This window comes from Gracilinanus agilis, chromosome 2 (assembly GCF_016433145.1).
Source record: "Gracilinanus agilis isolate LMUSP501 chromosome 2, AgileGrace, whole genome shotgun sequence".
NCBI lineage: Eukaryota > Metazoa > Chordata > Mammalia > Didelphimorphia > Didelphidae > Gracilinanus > Gracilinanus agilis.
This window is the reverse complement of record NC_058131.1, coordinates 138,425,370-138,451,272: the sequence shown is the minus strand read 5'-3', so window position 1 is coordinate 138,451,272 and position 25,903 is coordinate 138,425,370. Positions and strand designations below refer to the sequence as shown.

The 25,903-nt window shown below is 36.5% G+C and overlaps 1 protein-coding gene across 2 annotated transcripts in view; it reads right to left on the bottom strand.

Moving 5' to 3' along the window:
• PCSK2 (proprotein convertase subtilisin/kexin type 2) overlaps positions 1-25,903 on the bottom strand; it is a 319,189-nt gene that overhangs the window by 130,288 nt on the left and 162,998 nt on the right. For both annotated transcript variants that reach the window (XM_044660725.1, XM_044660726.1), the window contains one exon: positions 23,692-23,729. In XM_044660725.1, coding sequence (XP_044516660.1) covers positions 23,692-23,729 — 38 coding nt within the window. The remainder of the gene's footprint in view (positions 1-23,691; positions 23,730-25,903) is intronic.

The window sequence follows — 25,903 nt, the reverse complement described above, 5'->3', positions numbered from 1 at the left end:
TTCCTTCCTTCCTTCCTTCCTTCCTTCCTTCCTTCCTTCCTTCCTTCCTTCCTTCCTTCCTTCCTTCCTTCCTTCCTTCCTTTCTTTCTTTCCCAACACTTTTCTTTCAATCATTGAACATTATAATCTCCAAAGAATCCAATTACCTAGAGGGCAAAGGAGGGTTGCTGGGTAAGCAGGTTGAATATTATCAAGGATGATTTGCACTCAAGAAGAAAAAGAAACAGGACATACTGTTCTAGAGCTGTGTGATTGGAAAAGATGAGTTGGTCATATTTTGGAACAGAGGGATAACAGACACTTGTCTGAGGGCTGTGCTGGCTCACACAGAATGTTAATAAACCTAAAGAAAGGTCCTTGTCAGGGAGGTTGGGCCTCCTATGGGGAATTTATGGGAAGACACAGTTAAGAGTTGCATAGGATGTAAAGGTGTGGTGAGTTGAAATTTGCACTATTAAATGGAGTGCCCATATCAATTAGGCTACAGATCCATTGATTTGCTGAAGCATTAAAATGTTTCTCTTCTTTTTGTCTCTTTGGTTTTATATATGCATATAAGTATCTATTATATATCTATCTATAAGAACTTGAACCTTGGGATGTGTATATTTATATCTATAGATATATACATGTATATGTGATTATGTTGAGAGGTATATGTATATGTGAATTTAGGTATGGGAATATACATATATCCAATAAAAACATAAATACATGTGTGTGTATATATGTATGTCTGAATGTATACACACGCATATATATAAAATCTCGAACCACCGTGAATAATTTAATAAGTAACTTTGATTTCAAATTTCAAAAATTTCAAATTTAGAACAAAGCATTGTAAAAATCAGTATGTGTAACTTGGTATTGAGTTTTGAAATTTGCATTCCAGGATTCAAATTTCCAGTGTGTTAACTTTATTTATTTATTTTTAAAAAACCTTTACCTTACGTCTTAGAGTCAAATCTGTGTATTAGCTCCAAGGCAGAAGAGTGGTAAGGGCTAGGCAATGGGGGTTAAGTGACTTGTGCAGGGTCACACAGCTAGGAAGTGTCTGAGGTCAGATTTGAACCTAGGACCTCCCATCTCTAGGCCTGGCTCTCAATCCACTGAGCTACCCACCTGCCCCTAAGTGTGCTAACTTCAAAAGGAAAGAAGAACCTTTTGAGGATTGTATCATTCTGTACAATTTCATCTCTTGCAAATGCTGCCATGACTCCCAACAAAGGAACCCCCTGCAGTTAGGATTGTGGAACTTTGTAATAACATAGAACTTCAGGAAATGAGGCTCTTAACAGTGAGAGAAAAATGTCAACCTAAAATAGGACAACTAATTTAAAATTGAAAGGGATTGTAGAGAGAGATCACCTAGCCTTAGTCCTTGTCCAGTCCTCTCAAAACTGAGCTGCAAAGGGGTTACCTGACTTGCCTAAGATCACACAGATAGTGAGGTGGAGTCATGAGGTGAAGCCAGATTCCCGGATTCCAAACCCAATCCTTTTGCCACTGCACATGCTCCACTGTCCCTAATAATGTTAATTCTTAGTATGAATATAATAATGGTATGATGAAAAATGGTCCACAGAGAAAACAGGCAGAGAAAGTTTTTTCTTCTTTTTTAATGAAGGAAATATCTACAGCACTATTATCATTTCTATATTTCTTTATCTTTTCTACAAGTATGAAGATACTTTGCTACGAATTAAGTTAATTGTCTATAGCATTCTTTTGATCTACTGATTCAGTAACTATCAAAACATGAAAAAGGATTAGTCTGGTATGGCATTTCCTTTCTTTCTTTTTAAAAAAATGCCTCACCTTCTGTCTTATAATCAATACTGTCTATTGGTTCTAAGGCAGAAGAACAGTTAAGAGCTAGACAATGGGCATTAAATGACTTGCCCAGGGTCACACAGCTTAGAAGTGTCTGAGGCCAGATTTGAACCCAGGACCTCCCATCTCTGGGACTGGCTCTCAATCCACTGAGCCACCTTGCTGCCCCCTATGGCTTTTTTTAAAAAAACATTTATTAATATTCATTTTTAACATGGTTACATGATTCATGCTCCTCCTTTCCCCTTCGCCCCCCGCATTCCCTCCACCCATGGCCGATGCGCATTTCCACTAGTTTTGTCATGTGTCCTTGATCAAGACCAATTTCCAAATTGTTGGTAGTTGCATTGGTGTGGTAGTTTCGAGTCCACACCCTCAATCATGTCCACCCCGACCCATGCGTTCAAGCAGTTGTTTTTCTTATATGTTTCCTCTCCTGCAGTCCTTCCTCTGAATGTGGGTAGCGTTCTTTACCATAAATCCCTCTATGGCTTTTTCTTGATGAAGCCATGATGGGTCTTCCTTTTCTTGAAAATTATTAACTATATTTTAAAAATTTGTTATAGAATTACAACGAATGTATAAAATTGTTTTCTATATATTCTATAGAATATAGGATCTATATACAATCTATAGAATTATCTTAGGAATTGAAGTTGAGATCACTGGAATATAATTTGCAGATTCTATTCTCTTCCTCTTTATTTTTTTTGAAAACTTATCTTTGTTATCTCTCTTGTGGCACATAGGTAGTAGAGTGGAAAAGATACTAGACTTGGAATTGGAAAGTCCTGAGTTCAAATGTGACCGCAGCCACTAGATATAACCCTGGGTAAGTCATTTAATCTTTGCCTCAGTTTCCTCATATGTAAAATAGGGATAATAATATCACCTCCTCCTGAGATTATGGTGAAGATAACATGAAATGAAAGCATAAAGTACTCAGAAAGCTTTAAGATGCAATATAAATGTCAGCTATTGTTATTATTTAAATATTATTGACAGTGGCTCAGCAGTAATAGCTGCCAGCTCTTTCATTACTAGTGGCTGCAATTCATGTGGATCAGAAGATGAGTTGAATTCAAGGGCAATTAAATGTTTTCTTGTCCTTTTTAACCCTTACTTTCTGTCTTAGAATTGATACTAAATATCAAATTAGTGTGAACAAGAGTGAAGACTAGGCAGCTGGGGTTAAGTGACTTGCCCAGAATCATATCTAAGGTCATATTTGAACCCAAGACTGGCTCCCTATAGACTGAGCCACCTAGTTATCCCTAAGTATTTTCTTAATATCCTCATTTCTTTGGTATCTATCTCTGGTTAGCCATTTCCAATAAAAAATGGTTTTTCCTTTGGCAGAGAAAAAAACCAATCAAACAAAATAAAACTGTCTTCTTTTTCCTATGTTAATATCATTCTATTTAAGCAGAAGTCCTATCCATCTTTTGATCCTCCTCTTTTTCCCAGTATGGGAAAACTACAAACTAAAAAGCAAACCCACAATGTTTTAATCCTTAACTTCCCTTACCAATCTCAGCAAATTCTGAACTTCAGTTTTCTTGACACAGTTTTTATCAGATTGTGCTATATTCTTTTCTTTACCCTCTATTAGCTGTCTCTACTTTCATTTTATGTTCATAGTTTTAAAAAATCTAAATTGTTTGGAAAGTTCCTTGTACTTTCCTCCCAGTCTCTTCAATCAAATTCCATTTGCCCTGCTCCTCCTCATTAGAAGTGCTTTACATGTGTCTTCAGATTTTTTTCTCCAGATTCCCCGTACCTCCTTGGCTAACTTTTCTATATTTTAGTTCCTAGGCGAGAGAGATGATAACCACTTATCACAGCGTATTAAACTCCTAAAGAAATATTCATAGACAAATTCCTTTTACTTATAAGAAAATGACCTCTCTGGTGTGTGTTTAGTCTAGGAAAATGTTAAGGAAGGAGCAAAATCTTTAGTCAATCAGTCAGATGACCTAAATCATAGACCAAATAGTCAAATGAGTGACAGTCTACATCTATTCAACAAGAAAGCAATCATTTAATTCAGTTAAATAAAAAAAATCAAACTAGTCATGTAGAACCATTGTGGACAAAACAAAGAATGTTTAGTTTCCTTCAAAATATAATTCATGCTGCTTTCTATATGTTATCTTTCCTTATTTTCCTAGTTGTCAGCACTTCCTACCTTTTGAAATTAATTTGTGTTACTCTGTATAGACTGCATTTACTTATTTTAATTTATTTTATTTTTAAAACTGTACTATCTGTCTCAGTCCTGGGATTAAGTGACTTGCCCAGGGTCACACAGGTAGGAAGTATCTGAAGCCAGATTTGAATCCATGAATTTGCTTGTCAGCTCTGGGAGGGGGGAAGGAAAAAGGGAGGGGGGCAGTATGGATCATATAACTTTGGAAAACATGGGGAAATTTGTTAATTAAAATAAAAATAATTTTAAAAAGATGGCAGATTTGAATCCAGGTCCACCTGACTCCTGTCCTGGTACTCTCTATGCTGTCTAGCTGTTTTGACTATATTTATTTACCTATGTATGTACTGCATTCTTTTAGTATATATAAGCTCCCTGTAGGCAAGTAGTAAGAAATGAATAAGCATTTATTAAGTGCCTGCCACTGCCAGGTACCATGCTAAGTATTTTACAAATATTACCTCGATCCTGTTAATACACAAAGCACCTAAAATCCCATCAGTACCTAATATTCTGTACCTATTGTCCTATTAATAACTAATACTATGTACCTATGATCATCTTCATTCTTATTGTTCTGTGTTTCAGTCATGTCTGACTCTGTGACCCCATTTGAGGTTTTCTTAGTAAAGACATTGGAGTGGTCTGCTAGTTCTTTTTCCATTTCATTTTACATATGAGGAAACTGAGGCAAACAGGGTTTAGTGACTTGTCCAGGGTCACCAGCAAGTGTCTGAGGCCAGATTTGAACTTAGGAAGAAGAGTCATCTTCCTGGCTTCAGGACCAGCACTCTATCCGCAGCACCATCTGGTTGCCCTCCCTACGATCCCATTAATACCTAAAATTACCTAAAGACATGATTTCATTTTTTGCCTTTATATCCCCAACACCTCAATCTTAATCATTTTTCTTTTCTTTTTTAAATCACAAGAATTTATTTTCTCTCACCCCCACTCCACTCCCTTACCACCAACAAACAATAACAGCAGAGGAAAAGACCCTCATCATAAATATGCATTCTTAAGTGAAGCAAATTTCCTCAATGGTCATGTCCAAAAATATATGGCGCATTCAAAGTCTATCACTGCTTTGTCCATCCATCACTCCTCTGTCAGGAGGTGATTCTAGCACTTCATCTTTGGTCCTCTGGAATCACGGCCAAACCTTTCATTTTGCAAATAGGGGACAGAAGCATGTGGGAGAGCCATAAATCATATCAGGGTCCTGGGATACAAATATGTTTTTTTCCCCCCAATCTATCACCCTATGAAAACTGGGGAATTCCTCACTGATTTGGATCTAGTTTAAGTGAAACTTGTTTGTTGCCAGATGACCAAAATGACTTTTAAAAACATTCCAAGGTTTTAAAAGAGAGTCAGCCTCCATTGGGAAGAATGCCCCTGCTTGTCAGACTAATGATAATGAATAAGTCAGAAACAAAGCCAATGAATGCATCATGGCAATGAGACATAAAGGTTATTTAAGCCCAAAGTTCAAATGAAATATTAATGTGCTTATTAAAATATTAATGGGTATAAAAGCCTGGGGCAATGCATGTAATCAATACTTCATAACATCTGAGTCATCTGAGGGACACTAGTACATTCCCACCAGTTTGCTTTTTATCACCATTGCCACATCATCTCTGGACTCCAAAAATCATCATTGCCACAGCACAAAGACAGTGCTCTAGGGTAGTTCTAGGATACTCTTCAGAGGGACCAGCATATTTCTTTATTAGTCATAGGATAGGGTCCCATTAAAACAGGTAAAAAAGTTTCAAATTTGTACTGGGGAAATAAAATACTATAACATAAAAGTTTCTCCATGCTTATGACTCAACAGAAAAATAAAGGAGAGTTCATTTTCAATATTCATAGTGAGGAAAGGAATTATCCTAAAAATGTTGTTCACTAATGTCTTTTCTTCAAAGGGTCAATTCCTTTCTCATTTAAAACAATACTTATATTGTTTTAATATAGCTCAATAGCTTAACTCCCTTTTTCTCTCAAACGATTCTTAGATACCAAAGTTTGGAATGAAGATAATAAACAGACTGTACTTGAAGTTTTAACACAAAGATGTAGAGATGTTTTCCTAAGTTCCACTAAAATTCAAGGATAATTCTATGATAGAATATGGCAGTTTCTCTTGGACTTTCTCTTAAATATATGATAAAGGCTGAAATAGAAATATATGAACCCAAGGACACATGCATAGTGGAATACATTTGTTTGAAGATAGGAAGAGCAAAACAGAAATGATCTCTTTATTGTGATATGTTAACTACTACCAGACTAGATGAAGGATGTTGATGATGCTTTCCTGATACAGATCATAAAACTAGTACTGACAGGATATATAGAGAAGGGGAGGAAGATGGGGTTGGAGCTTCAAAACTTATGGACATCTTAAGGAAGTTTTATTCTGAACTATTCCAAGTCCCAGTTCCTTCATTTGTAAAATAGGGTTCATCTTAACTATGAGGTATCACAGAGTTGTTTCGATGTTTAAATGAGATAATGTATATGAGGTGCTATATAAATTTAGAAATTGTATAAATATCAGCTATTATTGCAATTATTTTATTTTCCTAAAATCACAGTATCTTACTAACACTTTTCTCTTTCAGTAGGCAAAGGAAGTGATAAAGGAATCTATTATTCTGTACTTAATTCAGATTAACAAGAAGAAACTATTTGGTAAAATGTAAAGCAAAGAAATCCTGAAATAAAATAACTGTCTTTGAATTTAAGATAGAGAGGTGAACCCTGGAAATCATCAGATTCAGATCTGAGACTTAAAATAATTGACTACAAAATGTTCAAATAAATGATTGCTATCAATCTATATTTATGGACTCTAAAAGGAAAGAAGACTGAAAAAAGATGAGTAACAAAGAAAAAAATTATGATAAAATAATTATAAGTAATTTTAAGGAAGAAGCAGCAGAGGATGCATCTGAAAAGAGTCAATGTGGCTGCTCAGGGGACTCTCTGATGCTCAGATTTTAAAATACTATGTTTTAGGGCTTCTATTCTCTCTTCCACTATAGTTTATAGCCTGGTAAAGGTATTTACTAAAGCTCTTGTTCCCTGGGAGGGTTTAGATTTTGTAGTGGTTACAATGTCAGAGACTAAAGTTGGATAGTAATCATGAAATCTCTATTTACATGTTTGGCATAAGAATTCAGTAAAACAGAAATATTGCTCTAAATTAGGGAGGAGTTCTATCTATCTATCTATCTATCTATCTATCTATCTATCTATCTATCTATCTATCTATCTATCTATCTATCTATCTAATCAATCTATCCGGTCTGTCTATCCAAATTCCAAGGTTCCAGATTAAGAACCTCTTCTAAGGTCTTATCAGGATAAACCACCCCCATTTGCTTTTTTATGGCAGGATGTCTGGATTTGATATTTTATCTGTATTTCAGCCAGTGTTTTGGCCAAGTTCTCAATGATATTCTTGTAAACATGATAGTTCTAATCAATCTTTTTTTTTATTGGGGAAGATAGAGATGACATTTTATCAGATTTGCTGATGTTATGAAACTGAGAATAGTTAAAACTTTGTAGAATTTTTTAATAGAGCCAGGATAAAAAACTTGCTAAATTTATCAAGAACAAATTTAATAGGAATGAATTTGAAGTTTTATACTTGGGTTAACAAAATCAATCACATAGCTACAAGATGAGGCTGAGTAGAAAGAAGCTCATATTTAAAAAGACTGATGAGTTCACAGGATTCCAGATTAAGAATTGCAAGAGCCTTTAGAGGTTTTCTGGTCCAATTCTTTCATTTTGTAAGATACAGAAATTGATACCTAGAGAGATAAAATGACTTAGCTATAGTCACAGCTAGATGGAGCAGGTAATGGAGCACCTGAGTTCAAATCCTTCCCTGGACACTTTATTAGCTGTTTGACCCTGGACTTAATCTCTGTCTGGCTTGGTTTCTTTAGCTGTAAAATGGGGATATAATGAGGACCAGATGAGATAATAGTTGAAAAATACTCCGTACAGAGCCTGGTACAAAGTAGGGACTTATAAATGTTTATTTCCTTCTTTCTTTCACATGGTTGACAAGTGGAAAAGCCAGGAACTTTAGGTCTGTGAGTGCAGAGAGAGAAAATTGACTGTAGGGGTTTTTCAAGCAGAGGTTGAAGCCAGCTGAACCCAAACTCTGACCTGCCTAGGTGTGGGGACAGAGTCTTGAATGTGCCTTAGTAAGCTTGTCCCTTGTCCAGCTGAAGCATGAGCCCAGCCTCTCAGAAATCCATCCACCTGGCCCCCTCAGTTCTCTCAGAAGTGGCCCAAGCCATCTGTAGCACTGACTACCAGATCAGAAACCAGCAGAGTGCTGGGAAGGACCCTTCCCTTTCCCAACTTACGACTGATCTGTGGAGAGGCATGAGAAGAAAATTTCCACTGATGAAAGGTTCTGCTTTCCTGAGGAAACTCCTGCTTGGCTAATTCTGGGGGCCTCTTAGTTTTGATTATACCTGGCAAAGAGGTATATGCTTGCGTGTGTATGAGATTGAAGTGAGGGTAGGCAGGAAGGCAAAGTTAGAAGTATTATAGATTCTTCCTGTGGATGTGGAGTGGAGGTACCTCATAAATTCTGAAATCCTCTAAGGTGCTGAGCTGTTCCAGGGATGAGGGCAGGAAATATATTGCTCTAGAACCAGACATTCTCCTTGTCGCTCAGAACTGCCTGCCACATGAGAGGTGGGAGGCACATCTAGAAGGACAAGGTAGAGAATGGCACCAGGCCCACAGCTGGCTGGACTAGTTATAATTTTTTGAGGATGCCTTTTTTTCTTTAATCCTGGAATTTTTTTTATTCCCTTGAAGCTTTGTTCTCTTGAATTGTGTGTGTGTGTGTGTGTGTGTGTGTGTGTGTGTGTGTGTGTGTGTGNGAGGTGTGTGTGTGTGTGTGTGTGTGTGTGTGTGTGTGTGTGTGTGTGTGTGTGTGGGCAGGGCAGTGGTGATAGGGAAGGGAAACAGTAAGCTTGTAGACAGTGTGCTCCCAGAATGATCAAAGGATTCCCTCTCCCTGCATAGCTCTTTTTCTGGGTTAGAAGATTAGGGACCAATGCTCTAGAACAGGGGTTGGCAACCTTTTTGGCCGTGAGAGCCATAAACACCACATTTTTTTAAAATGTAATTTCGTGAGAGCCGTACAGTGCTCACAGTGTGCGCTCCTGTAACAGTGCCTGAAAAAAATTGACTTTATGGCTCCTGCAGAAAGAGCCATATCTGGCCCTCAAAAGAGCTCGAGAGCCATACGTTGCCGACCCCTGCTCTAGAACCATGATGCAAACCTATGGCACACATGCCAAAGATGGCATGCAGAGTGCTCTCTGTGGGCACATGTTTTGATCTCCCACTCTTCACCCCCCCACTACCCAGTTTATTACTAGAAAGACAGAGAAACTCAGGTGGAGCTGCTCCCTTCCCCCTCTCCACCATGCTCGATCACGTTTTTCACATCACCTGCTCCTCTGCCCAGCAGCCCAATGGGAGTGCTTTCTCCTTTCCCTGTGTGGGGTAAGGGGATGGGGTGGGGCATACCTGGCACTGGGTGGGTGGGCATGCCACACCATTCCATCTCTGGAGGGGTTGGGGCATGGTAAATGGTCAGTAAAAAGGTTCTGCTATAGAATCTAGTACCTCAGTGTAGGATATTGGAGTTAGGAAGACTGAGTTTGAATCCTTCTTCTAACACTTATTTGTTGTGTGATCATGGAAAAATCATTCAAATTCTCTCAGCTCAGTTTTCTTGTCAGTAAAATGGGAATAACAACAGGACCTTCCTCACAGAATTGTTATGAGGATCAGTACTATATAAATAGTAAATATTAGAAAGTCTGTATTCCACCCCACCCTTATCAAATTCAAACTACCTGCCCAATATGCATTAAAAGACCTGGGGTCTAGTCTTTCCTATGACAGTAACCCAGAGTCTAGATTTTCTCCTCTGTAAAATGAGTTGATTAGACATGATTCTCTCTAAAGTGTCTCAGCTTTAAAAAAGTTCGAGTCAATGAGATTTGGTCTCCATTAGACTCTATCTTGGCTCCTCAGTTTCATTTAAAGTTGAATGAATTTTCCTCAATTTCTATGAGCCAGTGACTCTTTTCTTCTTGCTGTTCCTCACTAAGACATCCCATCTTCTCCCTCTCATTCTTTTCATTGGCTGCCCTCCAAGTCTGGAATGCTTTCTATCTTCACCTTTGCCTCCTGGCTTCCTTTAAAACTCAACTCTATTCCATCTTTCTGGAGGAGCCCTTTCTGGTCCATCCAACCATCTTTCTGCTTTTACTTTTCCATGAGATTACCTCCCATTTACACCCACTTATGTGTTTGCATGTTGTCTTCCCTATGAGAATATGAGCATCTACTTTTGGATCTATAGCATTTAACCTAGTGCCAGGAACATAGTAAGAGCTTGATCAATGTTTACTGAATGACTGTTGTCTTTATACCTTTTTCCCCCAACATGAGGAAAAGCCTCTTCTTGTAGGAGATGGCAGTTGAATAATGTAATCTTTGCCACGTCATGGAGTCTCTCTCAGGCTCAATTCCTTCACCTAAAATTGGTGATTGTTACAATATTTGGACCACCTAATAGTTGATACTGTTGGAAGGATCAAAGACTTTAATGTCTATCATTGTATAGTGTTACATAAAGATAAACTATTTATAGTCACCATCATCATAATCACATTTTCATCTTTTTTGAGGAGTTAATATGGGAAATCCTGGGATGAATGACTATCCTGCTATTATTATTTTACATTTAATGTTATGAGGGCAACTGAAAGGGGAGAAAAAAGAAATAATTTTCAGAACAGACTGAACATTCTTTAAAAAATTTCCATATCTTTAATTTTTGTAAGTGAAAAGTCTTATATAACTAAAGCCACCAAACATATACCCATATAAACAAGTGAAAAAGTGTATGCTCAGACTGAAAATGCTAAGGCTTATGTTATGTAAGCTCAATGGAAATATTCTCAGGATAATTTCAGAACAGATTAGGATGACAATGATGATATGTATCTTGTCCTTACATGATTTTAATTTCTTTTGTTAAATCTCTAGATTTAAAATGTTTTCGTTCAGTGTAGCTTGGAGATTATGAGCATTTGTTTTGGTGACATATTAGAAAATAGATTTTCTCAAAATATTCTGTTGATTGTGGGCAGCAGTTCTGCTCCTAAAAATGGTCTGGTTCCAGTATAGTTTGTCAAATTTTTAAGGATATTTTGATACTTGTAGTGCAGGGATCTGTTTTCCATTAAATTTTGAAATGTGCTCAATTTGTATTAGATATAATTTTAACTCAGGTTGCCTTTTGCTAGGCATTTGACAGGTGTAGAATTTTTATAGCCCAATGTGATGTGTTTTACAGTTTCAACTCTTTCCTTGCATAATCTGCACTGATTGCGAACTCTTGGCTCCTTAAGGATAATTTGATAGTAATTTCTGGTGGCAATGATCTATTCCAGAATTGCCATCATGAACTCTTCCATCTTTATGGAAAAATCCACCTGACACAATCATCAAACATTTTTTGGTCACAATTTTGTTGATTGAGCTTATTTTGATATTGTATGCGGTTGGGAATGGCTTTGATTCTGCTCTTGGATAAATATTTTTGTTTACATTTAAGAAAACCAATGGTGACTATTTTTTGTTAGGCTTAATTATTGTTTGGTGAAGTGATGTTTGCTAATTCCAAAAATGCTTCTGTATGTTTTTTGACCAGTTTGTCATTTTCTCTGAGAATAGCCATCAAATCTTTCCTTCCTTTTTGCTAAAGAAACACTAATCTTTTTTTAGCTGCTTTCAGCTGCTGGGATATATATTTCGCTAATATTGAATTTAAAAAAAGAGATATATTATTGACCATTTCATAGCTCTGAAAGTATATAATGAGATTGATATCACAAGAGTGTCAATTGCTTAAATATATATTTTTTTGCCATTAAGCTTTTATTTCAGAATGCTCAGTGAGTCTCTTTTATATACACAGTCATAGCTTTCTCCATCATTACTTTATGCTTAACTGTGTCTTGTGTGGATAAGACTAAGGTGTTATAAAGTATTGTCTTTATCCATTGATTCAGTTTGATTTCTAGATCAAAGACTTAAGCTTAATTTTTATATTTTCTTTGATGTAAATTCATTTTAGGTTTATCAAATCCAAAATGGGACATGATAAAATTGTAGAAAGATTCCATGAGATGAAAAAGCTGTTTAAATATGCTTCTCACTGGAATCATGTAGTCAATTCATCTGTAGCTTGGTGTCATCCATGGTTCCATTGTCTCTAATGTGGAAGTCATATTTACCTCCACTTAATAAATATGATAATGTTTTTAAGGCTAGGCAGAATCAACAAGAGCTTAGATTGGGTTTGCACTTGCCCATGATCACACAACCAGTGAGAATCAGAGAGCAACTTGAACTTGAGCCTACCTAATTCTGAGACCTTTCTTCTATTCACAATGTTGTGATGATTATGATGATAATGATGGGAATGCGACAAGAGAGTAATCACTCAAGATGAACATCAAGTAGTATGTTAAAAAATAACTTTGAACAAATAATTTCTCCCTCTTTAATAAAACTTTTATGATACTTTTGTAACCTTTCAAGAGTTGACTATAAAGGGGTTATGTGCTCTTTATACAGGGTATCGTTATTTTGAGTTTAGAAGGATTTGTCTAATCCTTGTCTAACTTGGTGATCTTATTAATTCCCATGGCTATATGATCCCTACATGGATGATTCCCAGTTCTATCTAGTACTAGTCTTTTTCTTGAGTTCTAGTCCCACCAACCTATTAGAAATCTCAAACCAGATATCCTTTAGGTGTCCTAAAGTCAGTAAATTCAAAATGGAATTAATTACCTTTCCCTAAATGGTCTCCCTTTCCAATATACCTCATTATTGTAGAGGGCATCATTTTCTTTCTGGTTTTCCTCCCTTAAAACACTTCTACTTGGCATTTCTATCTCCACAACATCTCTTGTATATGACTCCTTCTCCCTACTTACACAACTACCATTCTAATTCAGGCCCTTATCAATTTTGTCTTGATAAATGACTTCTAATTTGTCTCCTTGCCCTAACTTTCTTCCAGTTCCAATTCATCTATTCAGTTACTAAAATGGTTTCTCTAAAGGGCAGGTTTACTCATTCTGCCCACCTACTCACTAAATTTTAGCAGCTTCATATTGTGTTTGGGATAAAATATAAATCTCTCTTTGGCATTTAAAGCTCTTCACAACCCTTCTCCTTCCTACCTTTTCAGTTTTTTTAAATGATTGATTCCCTCCCAAACAATTTATAATCCTGCTATACTGACCTACTTATTGTTTCTGGAACACAACTCTACTTCCTGACTTTTTCTTTATACTGACTGTCCCCACTGTCAGGAATGATCATGTTTCTTACTTCTAGTTTCCTTGGCTTCCTTCAGGAGTCCGATCAAACCCTCCCCTCCTCTTTCTCCCATCCTCCAATTTGCTAGTTATTACCTTCAATGTACTCTGTGAATATGTTAGATGTACCTAATTATTTACAGCTCTGGGCACAGAGTAAACCCTTCACACATACTTGCTGACTTGCTCATCTTTGACCTGACAAAGTTACTCCCTTTACAGCATATTCCTGTGTTGATCTCCATTTCAAATAAACTTCCAAGTCTCATCCTTTTGATAGAATAGCTTCTTATGAGGGCACAGGGCCAATTGATCACAACCAAGTCATTAAAGGATTTAACAAGGTGTGAAGCTGACTGCTTTAGATCAGTAAAGCCCTTGTCCAAATAATTTTCAAATCTACTACTGTCCACTGATTTCATTGCTCTCTTGGGCACATTGTATTCTACTTACAATTCTCATTTTACTAATTATGGAGTGAATTTTAAAATTAATTTTTTATCATTGCATAGATATATGCAACCACACATATATACAAATATATATCAATCTTCAGAGACTTGTCTGGGGTCACTGAGAAATTAGTACCTTGTCCATGATCATACAAATAATATGAATCAGAAGGGAGACTTGAACTCAGGTCTTTCTCATTCTGCCCTCTATTCACTATGACATGATGATGATGATGATGATGATGATGATGATGATGATGATGAAGACACAAATGGCAGCAAAATGAGGAGCTGTTCAGAAGTAGAATAGGTCCTCAAGCCTAAGCTGGATGTCTATTTCTTAGCAATGTTTTAGAAGGAATCCTTGATCATTTGTGGGGGGGTTAAATGGCCTTGCAGATAGTTTTGATTCTATGATTTTGTATTACATCTCTAGATCTCAGTCTTCTTATCTGATGAAATTAGGATGGTGTTTGAGGTCCCTTCTGTCTCTAAAATTGTATGATCCTAATACATATCCAAAAATAGAAATGTCACATATGCATATAGAAATGTTTTATATGTATATATAAATATATATGTATGTTTTGTAGCTTTGGTCCTTATAGAGTTGAAGTCCAAAGATGTAACAGATATGTAGATTAGCCATGAACTTCTTCACCAATATGTTCTCAAGCAGAGCAACACTGTCAAAAAAAGTGATCTTGTCAGTGAGACACAAGAGAAAGAGATGTTTCTCCTAGGGAATTCTGGGGGCAGGTTGCCACACTAAAAAACCTGAAAATTGTTCCTTTGGAGATATGATAAGAGAAGGATAGCATGATTAGGCAAAAACTAGGATGTCAACGGAGACAAAATTGTGTTATTTGGGTACATGAAATCTATTTTTTTTAAATTTTAAACCCTTAACTTCTGTGTATTGACTTATAGGTGGAAGATTGGTAAGGGTAGGCAATGGGGGTCAAGTGACTTGCCCAGGGTCACACAGCTGGGAAGTGTCTGAGGCTGGATTTGAACCTAGGACCTCCTGTCTCTAGGCCTGGCTCTCAATCCACTGAGCTACCCAGCTGCGCCCCATGAAATCTATTTTTAAGCACTCGAGGTTTGGTCTTGTGGAAGAGCTACTAGAATTTTTCTGTTTAGTTCGAGAGGGCAGAAATAGTATCAACCTGTGGAAGTTTCAGAACAAAAGTTAGGTTTGATGTCTAGAAAGACTTCCTAGTAGCTAGTGCCTGTCCAAAAACAGAATGAGTTGTGTCAGGAGATAATTCTTCTTTAGGAGATAGTCACTACATCAACGTACTTCAAGCAACAGCTGGATGAATATTTGGGTGTGTTGTAGGAAGGATTCTATTTTAAGTGAAGGTTAGATTTGGTTGCCTCTAAGATATTGCTCTACCTTAAAATTCTGATTCTGTAAGGTGACATGGTGGACTCTGTATTTATTGGAAGGAGGATATGTTGCAGACTTGTGGGGATTATTTGTACCAACTCTTTTTTACTTTACCACCTTGCTAAACACACATTTCAAAAAGGTAATTAAGTCTGGTTGGCTAATTGATATCATTGATAATTATAGTGGGAAGTATGCCAGTGGGGACTCATGAGCTATAGCATTAGAAAAACATATCCCAGAACCTCAGGGTTAACTCTTAACGCCTGAGGGTGTTTATGAATTGGAAATGGGGATATTTACCTCAGAGAATTAACAATATAATGAACAGAAAAGTACTAATTGCTGGAAAAGAAATAATGGGAATTTGAGGACAAATGACCATTCCCTCTTATCACTTGTAATAGAGGAGAAGAAATCTGAGAATATTCTGAAACTCACCCAACATTTTTGGAGAATAAATTTCAAAGGGTTCAGAGGCAGAGTGTTTTGTATTATTAGGCAGCTAGGTGGCACAGTTGTAAGAAGTGCTGAGCTTGGAGTCAGGAAGATCTGAGTTCAAATCTGGATTTAGAGAATTACCAACTGTGTAAAACCCTGGGTACCATACTATATTAAGATTGATTGAAGGAAGTGGAGATGTTTAGTTTGTAGAAATGAAGATGTGAGGGGTGGTGCATGATAACTGTCATCAAGGAATTGAAGGTCTGTTACATAAAAAGAAGTAGTTCTGTTTTGCTTGGCCCAAGGGGACCAAGATCTAGGCCAAACTGATGATTAAAATGGAAGAAAGGTCAATTCCAGCAAAATTAGGAGTTGTTCAGAAATAGAATGAGATGCCTTGGCAGGGAATGGATTCCATCTTGGAAGAGGCTCTCAAATCAAAGCTGGAAGTCTATTTCTTAGCAATATAAATACTTAGAAAGTATTCTTGGTCAGTTGTGGCTTGGTTTAGATGGCCTTGAAGTTATTTTTAATTCGATGTCTTGATCTCCCACTAGTATGGTTTTACTATCTATTTCCTTCTTGAGCTCTGCCAGTTTCTCCTTTACGAATCTGGTTGCTATGCCATTTGGTGCATACATATTGAGCAATGTTATTTCCTCATTGTCTAAACTGTCTTTAATCAGGATGTAATGAACTTCCCTGTCTTTTTTAATCATATCTATTTTTACTTTGGCTTTGTTAGAAATCATAATTGCCACTCCTGCCTTCTTTTTCTCATTTGAGGCCCAAAGGATTTTGCTCAAGCCCTTTACCTTAAACCTGTGTATGTCTACCCACCTCATATGTGTTTCTTGTGGACAACATATGTTAGGATTTTGGTTTCTAATCCACTCTGTTATTTGCTTCCTTTTTATGGGCAAATTCATCCCATTCACATTCAGAGTTATAATTATCAGTTGTGTATTTGCTGACATTTTGGTATCCTCTCCTAGTTCTACTCCTTCTTCTTACACTATTTCCTTTTAAACCACTGGTTTGCTTTATTCCAGTAATCCTTTTCCCCTCCCTTGATTTACTTCCCTTTCTACTCCCTCCCTTATTATTCCCCTCTTTTTATTTTTAAGGCCTAATGTAATTTGATGTCTTGAATCACATCAGTGGACCTCAGTTTCCTTATCTGTTAAATTAAGGTCCCTTCTGGCTCTAAAACTATATGATACTATGCAAGATTAAGTAATTTGGCTTTCAGTTTTGTCCTATACATTCTTCCTGGTATAATACTTACTTAATCTCTGAAAGAGCTCTAAACAATTTCACTTTGTAAACCCTAAGAGTCTGATAAAGTCACTTACTATTTTGGATTAGACATCTTTGAGAGGTTTAGCATTTCTCAGATGCTACCTTCTACATAGGACTTTTTGTGATCCCCTCTCTCCAATTGCAAGTGCCCCCACCAAATCACCTTATATTTATTTGGTATATTTTTAATAGCTTAAAATAGCACTAAAACTTTTGGGATACCTTTCACTTTGTACTTGGAAATGCACATATTGTTTCCCTTAATAGACTCCTTTTCCCTTCAGGCTTTCCTAATGTTGGCTTATATTGGCTTCTTCCTTGGAGGGCCAGAAATTAAGCAATATGAGCTAGCAGAATTTGGGGGACAAGTTGTCTTAAACTTTAAATATGAAAGTATAGATTTTTATTTTAAGGAAAGCTTCTTAGGGAAGAGCAGGGATTCTTTCATTTTGTCTCTGTCCAGCATTGAAAAGTAGGCACTGAATAATTCATTATTGATTCAGTCCTTGTGAAAAAATCCTATTTTTCCTTTCAGTCTCAATTTTCCTTCACCATGACTACTTGGGACAAAAATCCACTCATTTGGGAGGCAAAATATCATAGTTTTAGAGCTGGAAGGGGCCCTACTGGCCCAATTCCCTCTTTGTACAGATAAGAAAACTGAGGCACAAGGAGCTTTTTTTTAAAAGTGATTTGCTCAGGATCATAAAGATAGTAAGTATCCAAGTTACATTTTGAACTTAGATCTTCTCAATTCTAAGACCAGCATTCTCTCTACTGTTACTTTAAAGCAAGGAGAGAGTCTATAGCAGTGGTTCCCAAACTTTTTTGGCCTACTGCCCCCTTTCCAGAAAAATATTACTTAGCCCCCTGGAAATTATTTTTTTTAAAATTTTAATAGCAATTAATAGGAAAGATAAATGCACCTGTGGCCATCACCACCTTCCTGGATTGCTGCAGCACCCACCAAGGGGCAGTAGCGCCCACTTTGGGAATCACTGGTCTATAGGGTTTTACCATCGGTTTTTCCTTATCATAATATTTTATTGTCACAATTCCCCCTCCTCTAATTACAATGTCGAAATGGCCCTGAGTTCATGTATAGGGATTTAAGCAATGCTGATTTTCTTGGTTTTGGTTTTTAGCACCGTTAAGTTTTTAAGAAGCAAGAAAGACCTTGAGGACAGGCATTACTATGTCTTCTGAGGAGATGCCTAGTTACACTTAAGGAGGTTTGTTTTCTAAAGATTGTCAAATGGATGATTCATTTTTCTTAAGCCACAGCAAATCATGAAGATTATCTACTGAGGTGCAGTTCTGCATTGGTGGAGGGAATACTTTTATTAATGAAATCAGGGATCCTTGAAGGATTATCCAAGTTTTCTCCATGGAGGATTGTAGGCTAGTTAAAATGGTAAAATCTGTCAAGTTTTCCATGACTAAGCTTGGATTTTTTTCTCTTTTTCTGCATAGAAGGATCATAAAAGCAGTTATATGTAGTATAAGCTTTCAATAGGAAACAGAAATTTTCAACAATAATAATAGCAAAAATTTATATAGTGCTTATTATATGCCAAGCATTGTGTTAAGCACTTTATAATAATTATCTCATTGGATATTTTATTCTTAAAATAAGTAGGTACTATTATTATCCTCATTTTATAGATGAGGAAACTGAGGCAAACAAAAGTTAGTGATTTGCCTAGAGTCCTGTAGCCAGTTTTTGATACTATATTTGAACTGAGGTCTTCTTGACTCCAGGTCTGGTGTTCTATCCACTGTACCACTTAGGAGTCCAAATATGTTACAAATATGTTTTAGGTTAGCAGAACCTCAAGGTACTGGATCATTTGATGAGGTACAGTGGAAAAAACTTACCCTTATTAATTGTGTGACCTTGGGCAAGTCACTTAAATTCTGTGGGCCTAAGGATACTCTCTTGGAAAATGAAGGTTTGGACTTTTATAAGAAGAGTTATAAGGAAGACTTATAAGAAGCTTTATACATCTAGCTCCATGATCCTATGAACCAAACCATAACTTGAGGCTTCTATAGAAAGATTTTAGAAGGTGAAGGAAAGAAAAGAAATGAATTAAATCCATGTTATGAGAAATTTCTAGAACCCTCAGACTGCTGTGGGAATAGGTTTATCCTTGGCATTTTAATTTAGTAAGGGGAGAGCTATGGATATGAATACTTTAGGAAAAGCATAAGACTTAAATTCTTTAATCTCATCTTTATCAAAAATCCTCACTCACTTAAGTTCTGAGGAGCCCAAAATTGAGAAATTCACAAGGCAGTGAAAAGAGGTCATGACAAGCCCGATCTCCATCTTTTATCCTATTATCATGCTGCTATGTTTAGGAACTTGTGAAATTACAAATTCCTGAGGAAATGAAATTCAACAGTAAGGCTTTACTATAGGGTGATGGTCAGGATGGAGAGAGGAGAAAGAGGATTTTTAAAAGGTTTCTACCAATGCGGATGCTGCCACAAAATTACTAATTTTCCAGAAATTTCAGTGTTTTTTATTGGAGATATTTGAGTGAATTCTCCTACTCCAAAGATAGTAATGTATTTGTCAGATGGGGTTAATTTTTGTTATTTCATGTGCATTGGTCATACATCCAAGGTCACACATCCAGTAAGTGGCAAAACCAGGACTAGATTGCAGGTCTCCTTGACTTTCAAGTCAAGCCCAAAACAGGCTACATTCCCTTCCCAGCTAGTAGGTGTCTGGATTTGAACTCAGGTCTTCCTGACTTCAGGTCTGGTGCTCTATCCATTACTATACTTATATATGCACTTAGGTGCCTAAATATGATACAAAACTGTGTCTCAAACAATGATTCATAGAATTTAAAAAGAATCCCCCTATTTAAAAATGTACATGTACATATATATACCCATATATGTATATTCATAAATATTAATATAAGTATATATGCCCAGCTCTTTTGGATGGATGAACCCAAACTAGCAAATGGAAATAAATTCTCTAATGGTAATTACTTCTATCAGTGGTCCATCATCTGGTCATGGGAAGTTAAGCAACTAGAAAAACTCCATTTTCTTTATGCAACATGGAAGAGTATAAATGATTTGGAGTATTGATGAAATAGAACCACTGCAAATTGGAAATTCTGCTCTCTCTCTCCCTTTCTCTCTCCCTTCTCATCTTTTAGAAATTATTCTCTTCAGAATAATAATAATAATAATAATAATAATAATAAACACTACTATGTTTGGAGATAAGAGATTTAATTTAGCAATCTTCCATTGAAGCTTTGAGGATTTATTTTTTGAAGTGAATGTGTCAAAGCTTGAAAAATGATTCTTTCCAGGATGGTAAAAAACAGCCTGACACTGTGACATTTCTGGTGGAGCTGTGAATTGGTGCCATCTTTTTGGAAAGAAATATGGCAATAGACAAGAAGAGCTGTAAAGTTGTTCAAATCCTCTGACCTAGCAATCCCGCTGAAAGGATATTACTGATAGGCATAACAAAAAAACAAAAAACAACAAAACCTCCTAAAAACAAACCTACAATTGAACAAAAGCAAATATATTCAAGTAACAGTATTTATGATAGCAAACAAGACAAAAAGAAAAATGTAAATAATAAAAAAAATTCATTCACAATGAATAGGGAATGGCTCAATATATTACGAGGTATAAGTAAAATAGCACATGATTATGCCATAACAAATTATAAGTATAAAGAATATGAAGAAATATGGGAAGACTTATAGAAATGATGGAGAGCAAAGAAGCAAGATTATGTGACTTCATTACTGAGAAAATGTAAAAACAATGACAAAACAAAATTTGGAAAAATACACAGAAGGAAAAAAATTCAGAGAGAAATATATGCTTCAGTATACTTTGATAAAATCCTTTTAAAAATTCATATTATTTGGATAAAGCATTTATGGAGCACATACTTGATGCCAAGCCCTGTATGAAATGAGGCTTTGAATACAAAGAATCTATAATTGTGACAGTAAAGAAAACTTCCAAAAAGTAAGGAATTATTTCCCCAAGTAGATTTTTTTAATCCAACTCTGTCCTACTAGATAAATTGTAGAGTTGACGGAGACACATGGAAACTAAGGGACTTGCCCAAAGTAATACATTTATAAGCATCTAAGGCAGAATTTGAACTCATTATAATGATTATAAGCCCCATATCCTACTATGCCATATAGTCTTCAAAGTTAGTATGGGGAATAGGAACTATGATTTTATTAATGTAGGGAACTCCCAGATGAGGAATTTTCTTATACCAATGCAATATGGCATCTCCTCTGTAATTTAGAGTCTCAAAGGGCTGGATAGAACATTTAGAAGTAAAATGACTTGCCCAAAGTCAGATAATATGTATCAGAGGCAGTTCTTGAACCCAGGTCTTCCTGTCTCTTAGACCATATTCATTGTCATATTGCTGCTAAAAGCAACACATGCACATACACATATATGCATTACATATATATGTATACATATATACATACATACATAGTGGTGATAGTTTCATATATGATCACTTACATTTTTTCTTTTTGTACTGGAATGTTGATTTTTGGTTATTTATATTTGGTTATTTATTATATGATTTTAGAATGAATAGATTTTATGACTAATTAGGAAAATGTTTTACATGATTGCAAATGTAAAATCTATTTCAGATTGCCTATTGTCTCAGGGAGGGGGAAGAGGTGGGAGGAAGTGAGAAAAATGGTTGTGAAGGATGGAGAGAATTTGGAACTCAAAAATTAAAAAAAATGAATAATTAAAATTGTTTTTACACATAATTGTGGAAAAATAAAATATTAAGAAAAATTAATAGATTTTAGAAAAAATGATTTTAGAATGAACTGATTTTAGGATAAATAATTTTTAGGATGGGGAGAGAAGGAACTATCATTTATTCAAGCATCCTTAAATGGTATTTAATGATATTTAAGGAGATTTTGACCAGACTTGGGCATCCTTCAAAATATGGCATGAATCTCTGGACTCAAACAACAGGGAGGGCCATGTACCCAGCAGCAACCTTTATCTCTATTATTTTCTCATTCATGATTTATTCTGTATCAAAAATAAAAGGTATATCACCTGGTACTTCAAAGCATTTGGAAAGTTGAGGATGAGGAAAGCTTTATAGAACAGAGAAAAGGTGTACTTGAATTATATAGAATCGAAGGTCTAATAGTATTTATATACATTTGAATGATTCTTATGTATAGAATTGCACATAATACTTGTAAACCAATAAACCCCAAACGGGTAGAGTCTTTTAAGAGAGTTAATTAGTTTAGAATTCTATTACAACTTTTTGTGAAAGCAAACAACAAGAAACAAAGTAGATGCCCGCCAATTGAGGAATGGAGAAATGCATTGTGGCATAGGAATGAAATGGAATATTAGTGTGCAATAAGAAACAAGGAGTATAAAATATTTTTTAAAATGTTAGACTTGTGTGAACTGATACAAAAATAAAAAAAAACCACCAGAACTATATGTATAATGACATAATTAAAAAAAAAACCTAAAAGGTAACCTAATACAAATTATTTTGAAATTAATTAAATTAAATTTTTTTGAAATTGAATTGAAATAACCTATGTTCCTCCTAGAGATTTATGAAATTACCCTTTCCTCTTCATCTTAGAGAGGTAGGGGACTATTGGTACTATTGTGAGGGTTATTTAGTAATTAATTTAGTAAATTTTTATTTTTTTATTATTTTATTTTTCTATTTAGTAATTTTTGTAATACGGTACAAAATATTGCATATCCTAGGAGGTGAAGTTGTTTTGTATACTAGCTTCTGCTTAACTGTTTTTGTTACAAGAAGCTATAAGAAATAAATGTGTGTTAGTAGAGTGACTTGGGAAATTACTATGTTGTAAATAATAAAAAAAGAATTCCACTCTATGTTCTGACTCAGCAGAGAAAAGTTGGACAAGAATTTAAACTTCTCATTGTGTTTTACAATTAAAGAGAGCTTTAAATGTATTATTTCAGTAGGTCCTCAAAAAAAATCCCTGTAAGGTGGTTGGTTGGTAGGTTTTGTTTTTGGTTTTGGTCTGGACTTGTGACTTCATCAGTGTTAGGCATTTCTGGTAAGCAAATTCCCTCTACCAACACAAGTCGATAGAGATCCTGAAATTTATAATCTTAGAGAGTTTCCTGGACTATTAAAACAACCAAATGACTTGTCAAAAGATACCTAGCCAGTATGTATTGGAGTTTAGTTCTGAACTTGGGTCTTCTTGATGCTGAGGAGAACTCGTTATCCTTTATACCCTATGGCTTCTCTGTAAGATACCCTATTTTACGGAAAGGACCAAATTATAGATGCTCTTCCTTCCTCTGCCTCCTTTCTTTTTTTGCCCCCATTCCTCGTCTTTCATAATGAGCTCAAAGTTGACATGGCGCCAAGTCCCATTTCAGTCCACTTGCCTTCAGAAGAAGGACTTAGCACCTACAAGACTGGTGGCTCTAATGGTTGCATGTTCCTAAGGCCAACAAAGAGGCCAGACCAATAAATAAACCCACATTTCCCAGGAAAGGGTAGCTTGTACTTACGTAGTTTGCAGCAAGATCTGGATGGAGATAGTCAATCCCTATAAGAAAGTAACGAAAGCACAGAAGCCAGAGGTTAATGCCTTCAGAATGTGTTCCTTGCATCAGTGCACTAGCTATTACCCTCTGCCTTTCTTCCCCACTCCCCTACCTGAACCCCACCACATACACTACATATTATTGTGAAGATTGTAAGTTAGATTGATGTCACGCCAGCCACCTGCCTCAAAGAAATTCTATTAATGCCTTAAAATGAGATGTATCAACCAATAAGCTTCAGCGTCAGTCAGAAAAGACATGTTAGATGAGTTTGTTCCATTCTAGGTCGGAGCTAAAGGGATGAATATATAATAGATATCAGAGTTTTTAGCCAATCACTCATTAAAACCTCTTCCTGGGGGGCAGTTGGGTGGCTCAGTGGATGGGGAGCCAGGCCTAGAGATGGGAGGTCCTAGGTTCAAATCTGGCCTCAGACACTTCCCAGCTGTGTGACCCTGGGCAAGTCACTTAACTCCCTTTGCCTAGTCGTTACCACTCTTCTGCCTTGCACAATATTGATTCTAAGATGGAAGTAAGGGTTTTTTTTTTTTAAAAAAATACTTTCTCTTCTCCCAAATATAAAACAATTTAAACTCCAATGTTCAAGAGCCATTTGAACTAGTCTATAGTCCTTCTAGAGCTGATCAGCTTTTGGATACACACACACGTGTGCTATGGCATGTCCAAGAATGATCACAGTGAATCTACGGTGGCTAAATGTTACAGGCTTGCTTGTATGTGTCCTGGCCGTATCTTTTGTTTCAGCATCAAAACATCATAAATATTCCTTGTGATCTGAGTTTAAAACCAAGTGGATGAGAGCTGGCTTGGTTGGGGTTGGAGTTTTGAGGGGGTTGGAGTGGAGAGGAATGTGTAAGATGGGAGCAAAAAAACCCACCTTTTTGTGCCCTCAGCACAGTAAAAGGAACCTGGAGAAATAGGGGAGTCTGGCCAGGGGAAAAGGGCCATACAGAAAAGCGCCTTGTGGTCCCTAACATAAGTTAGGTCTGGGGGGTATGATATTGGGAGCAGGAAGGTGGAACAATGGAAAGAACCTTGGAGTTGGAATCAGGAAGGTGGTAGGTGGGATATATATCTTGTATCCAAATAGTTATTTACGTGCTGTCTCTTTTGTTAGGAGGTAGGTAGGTGGACAGCATGCCCATCCTGAAGTCAGGAAGACTTCACATTCTGACTTCAAACTTACTAGTTGTGTGACCCTGAGCAAGTCACTTAGCCCTGTTTGCTTCACATTCTGACTTCAAGCCTGGCTTCAGGCACTTACTAGTTGTGTGACCCTGAGCAAGTCACTTAGCCATATTTGCTTCAGTTTATATTTGTAAAATGAGTTGGAGAAGCAAGTGACAAATCATTCCAGTATCTTGGCCAAGAAAACCCCAAATGGGGCCATGAAGAGCTGGACATGAATGAAATGATTGAACAGCAACTCCTCCATTAGACTTTAAGCTCCTTGAGGGCAGGGAACTGTTTTGAGTTCTCTTGGTATTTCTAGCACTTAGCACAGCACCAGATACAAAGTAAACACTTAATAAATGCTTGTTGACCGATTGACTAATTCAAATACAATGAAAAATATGTGATTACATGTAACAACGCATAATAACATGTGTAACAATGCTATGTAATAACACATGCCTGTTACTATATGTAATGTTGCACAACTATGGACCTCTAGAAAGAAGTGGAGTAGGGAGTATCTTCTCAGTTTCTTTACTGCCAGGTAAGTTATTATTATTACTACTAGTAATAATTTCTTTTTAGAATGGAGTCACCAGAATACCTGATGCTTCCTCTGTTTTTTAGCAAATGTACCTTTCTAGGATGGAAAAACTGAAAATTTCCCACAGACCACTGAATTAATGGGAATTTGACTCTATTTGCTCTCTCTTCAGTAGCACTGAAAACAGTCTGGACCCTAGTGAGCAAGAATATGTGGTTAAAATAGGAAGTTACCAGACAGCAGTGCTTGGGCTCCTGGGTCTCTGTTTCTCCCTTGCCGTGCCTCGTCTCCCAATGGGGCAGAATCTTTTCCCTTTCCCCTTCCCCAACATACCCTGCTGAAATGAGGGTATGATCTGTCATACTTTCCCAGGATGCCACAATGCTTACTTATCGATCTCATAGTTGTTATCCTCCCTTGCGGTTACTTCTGTCT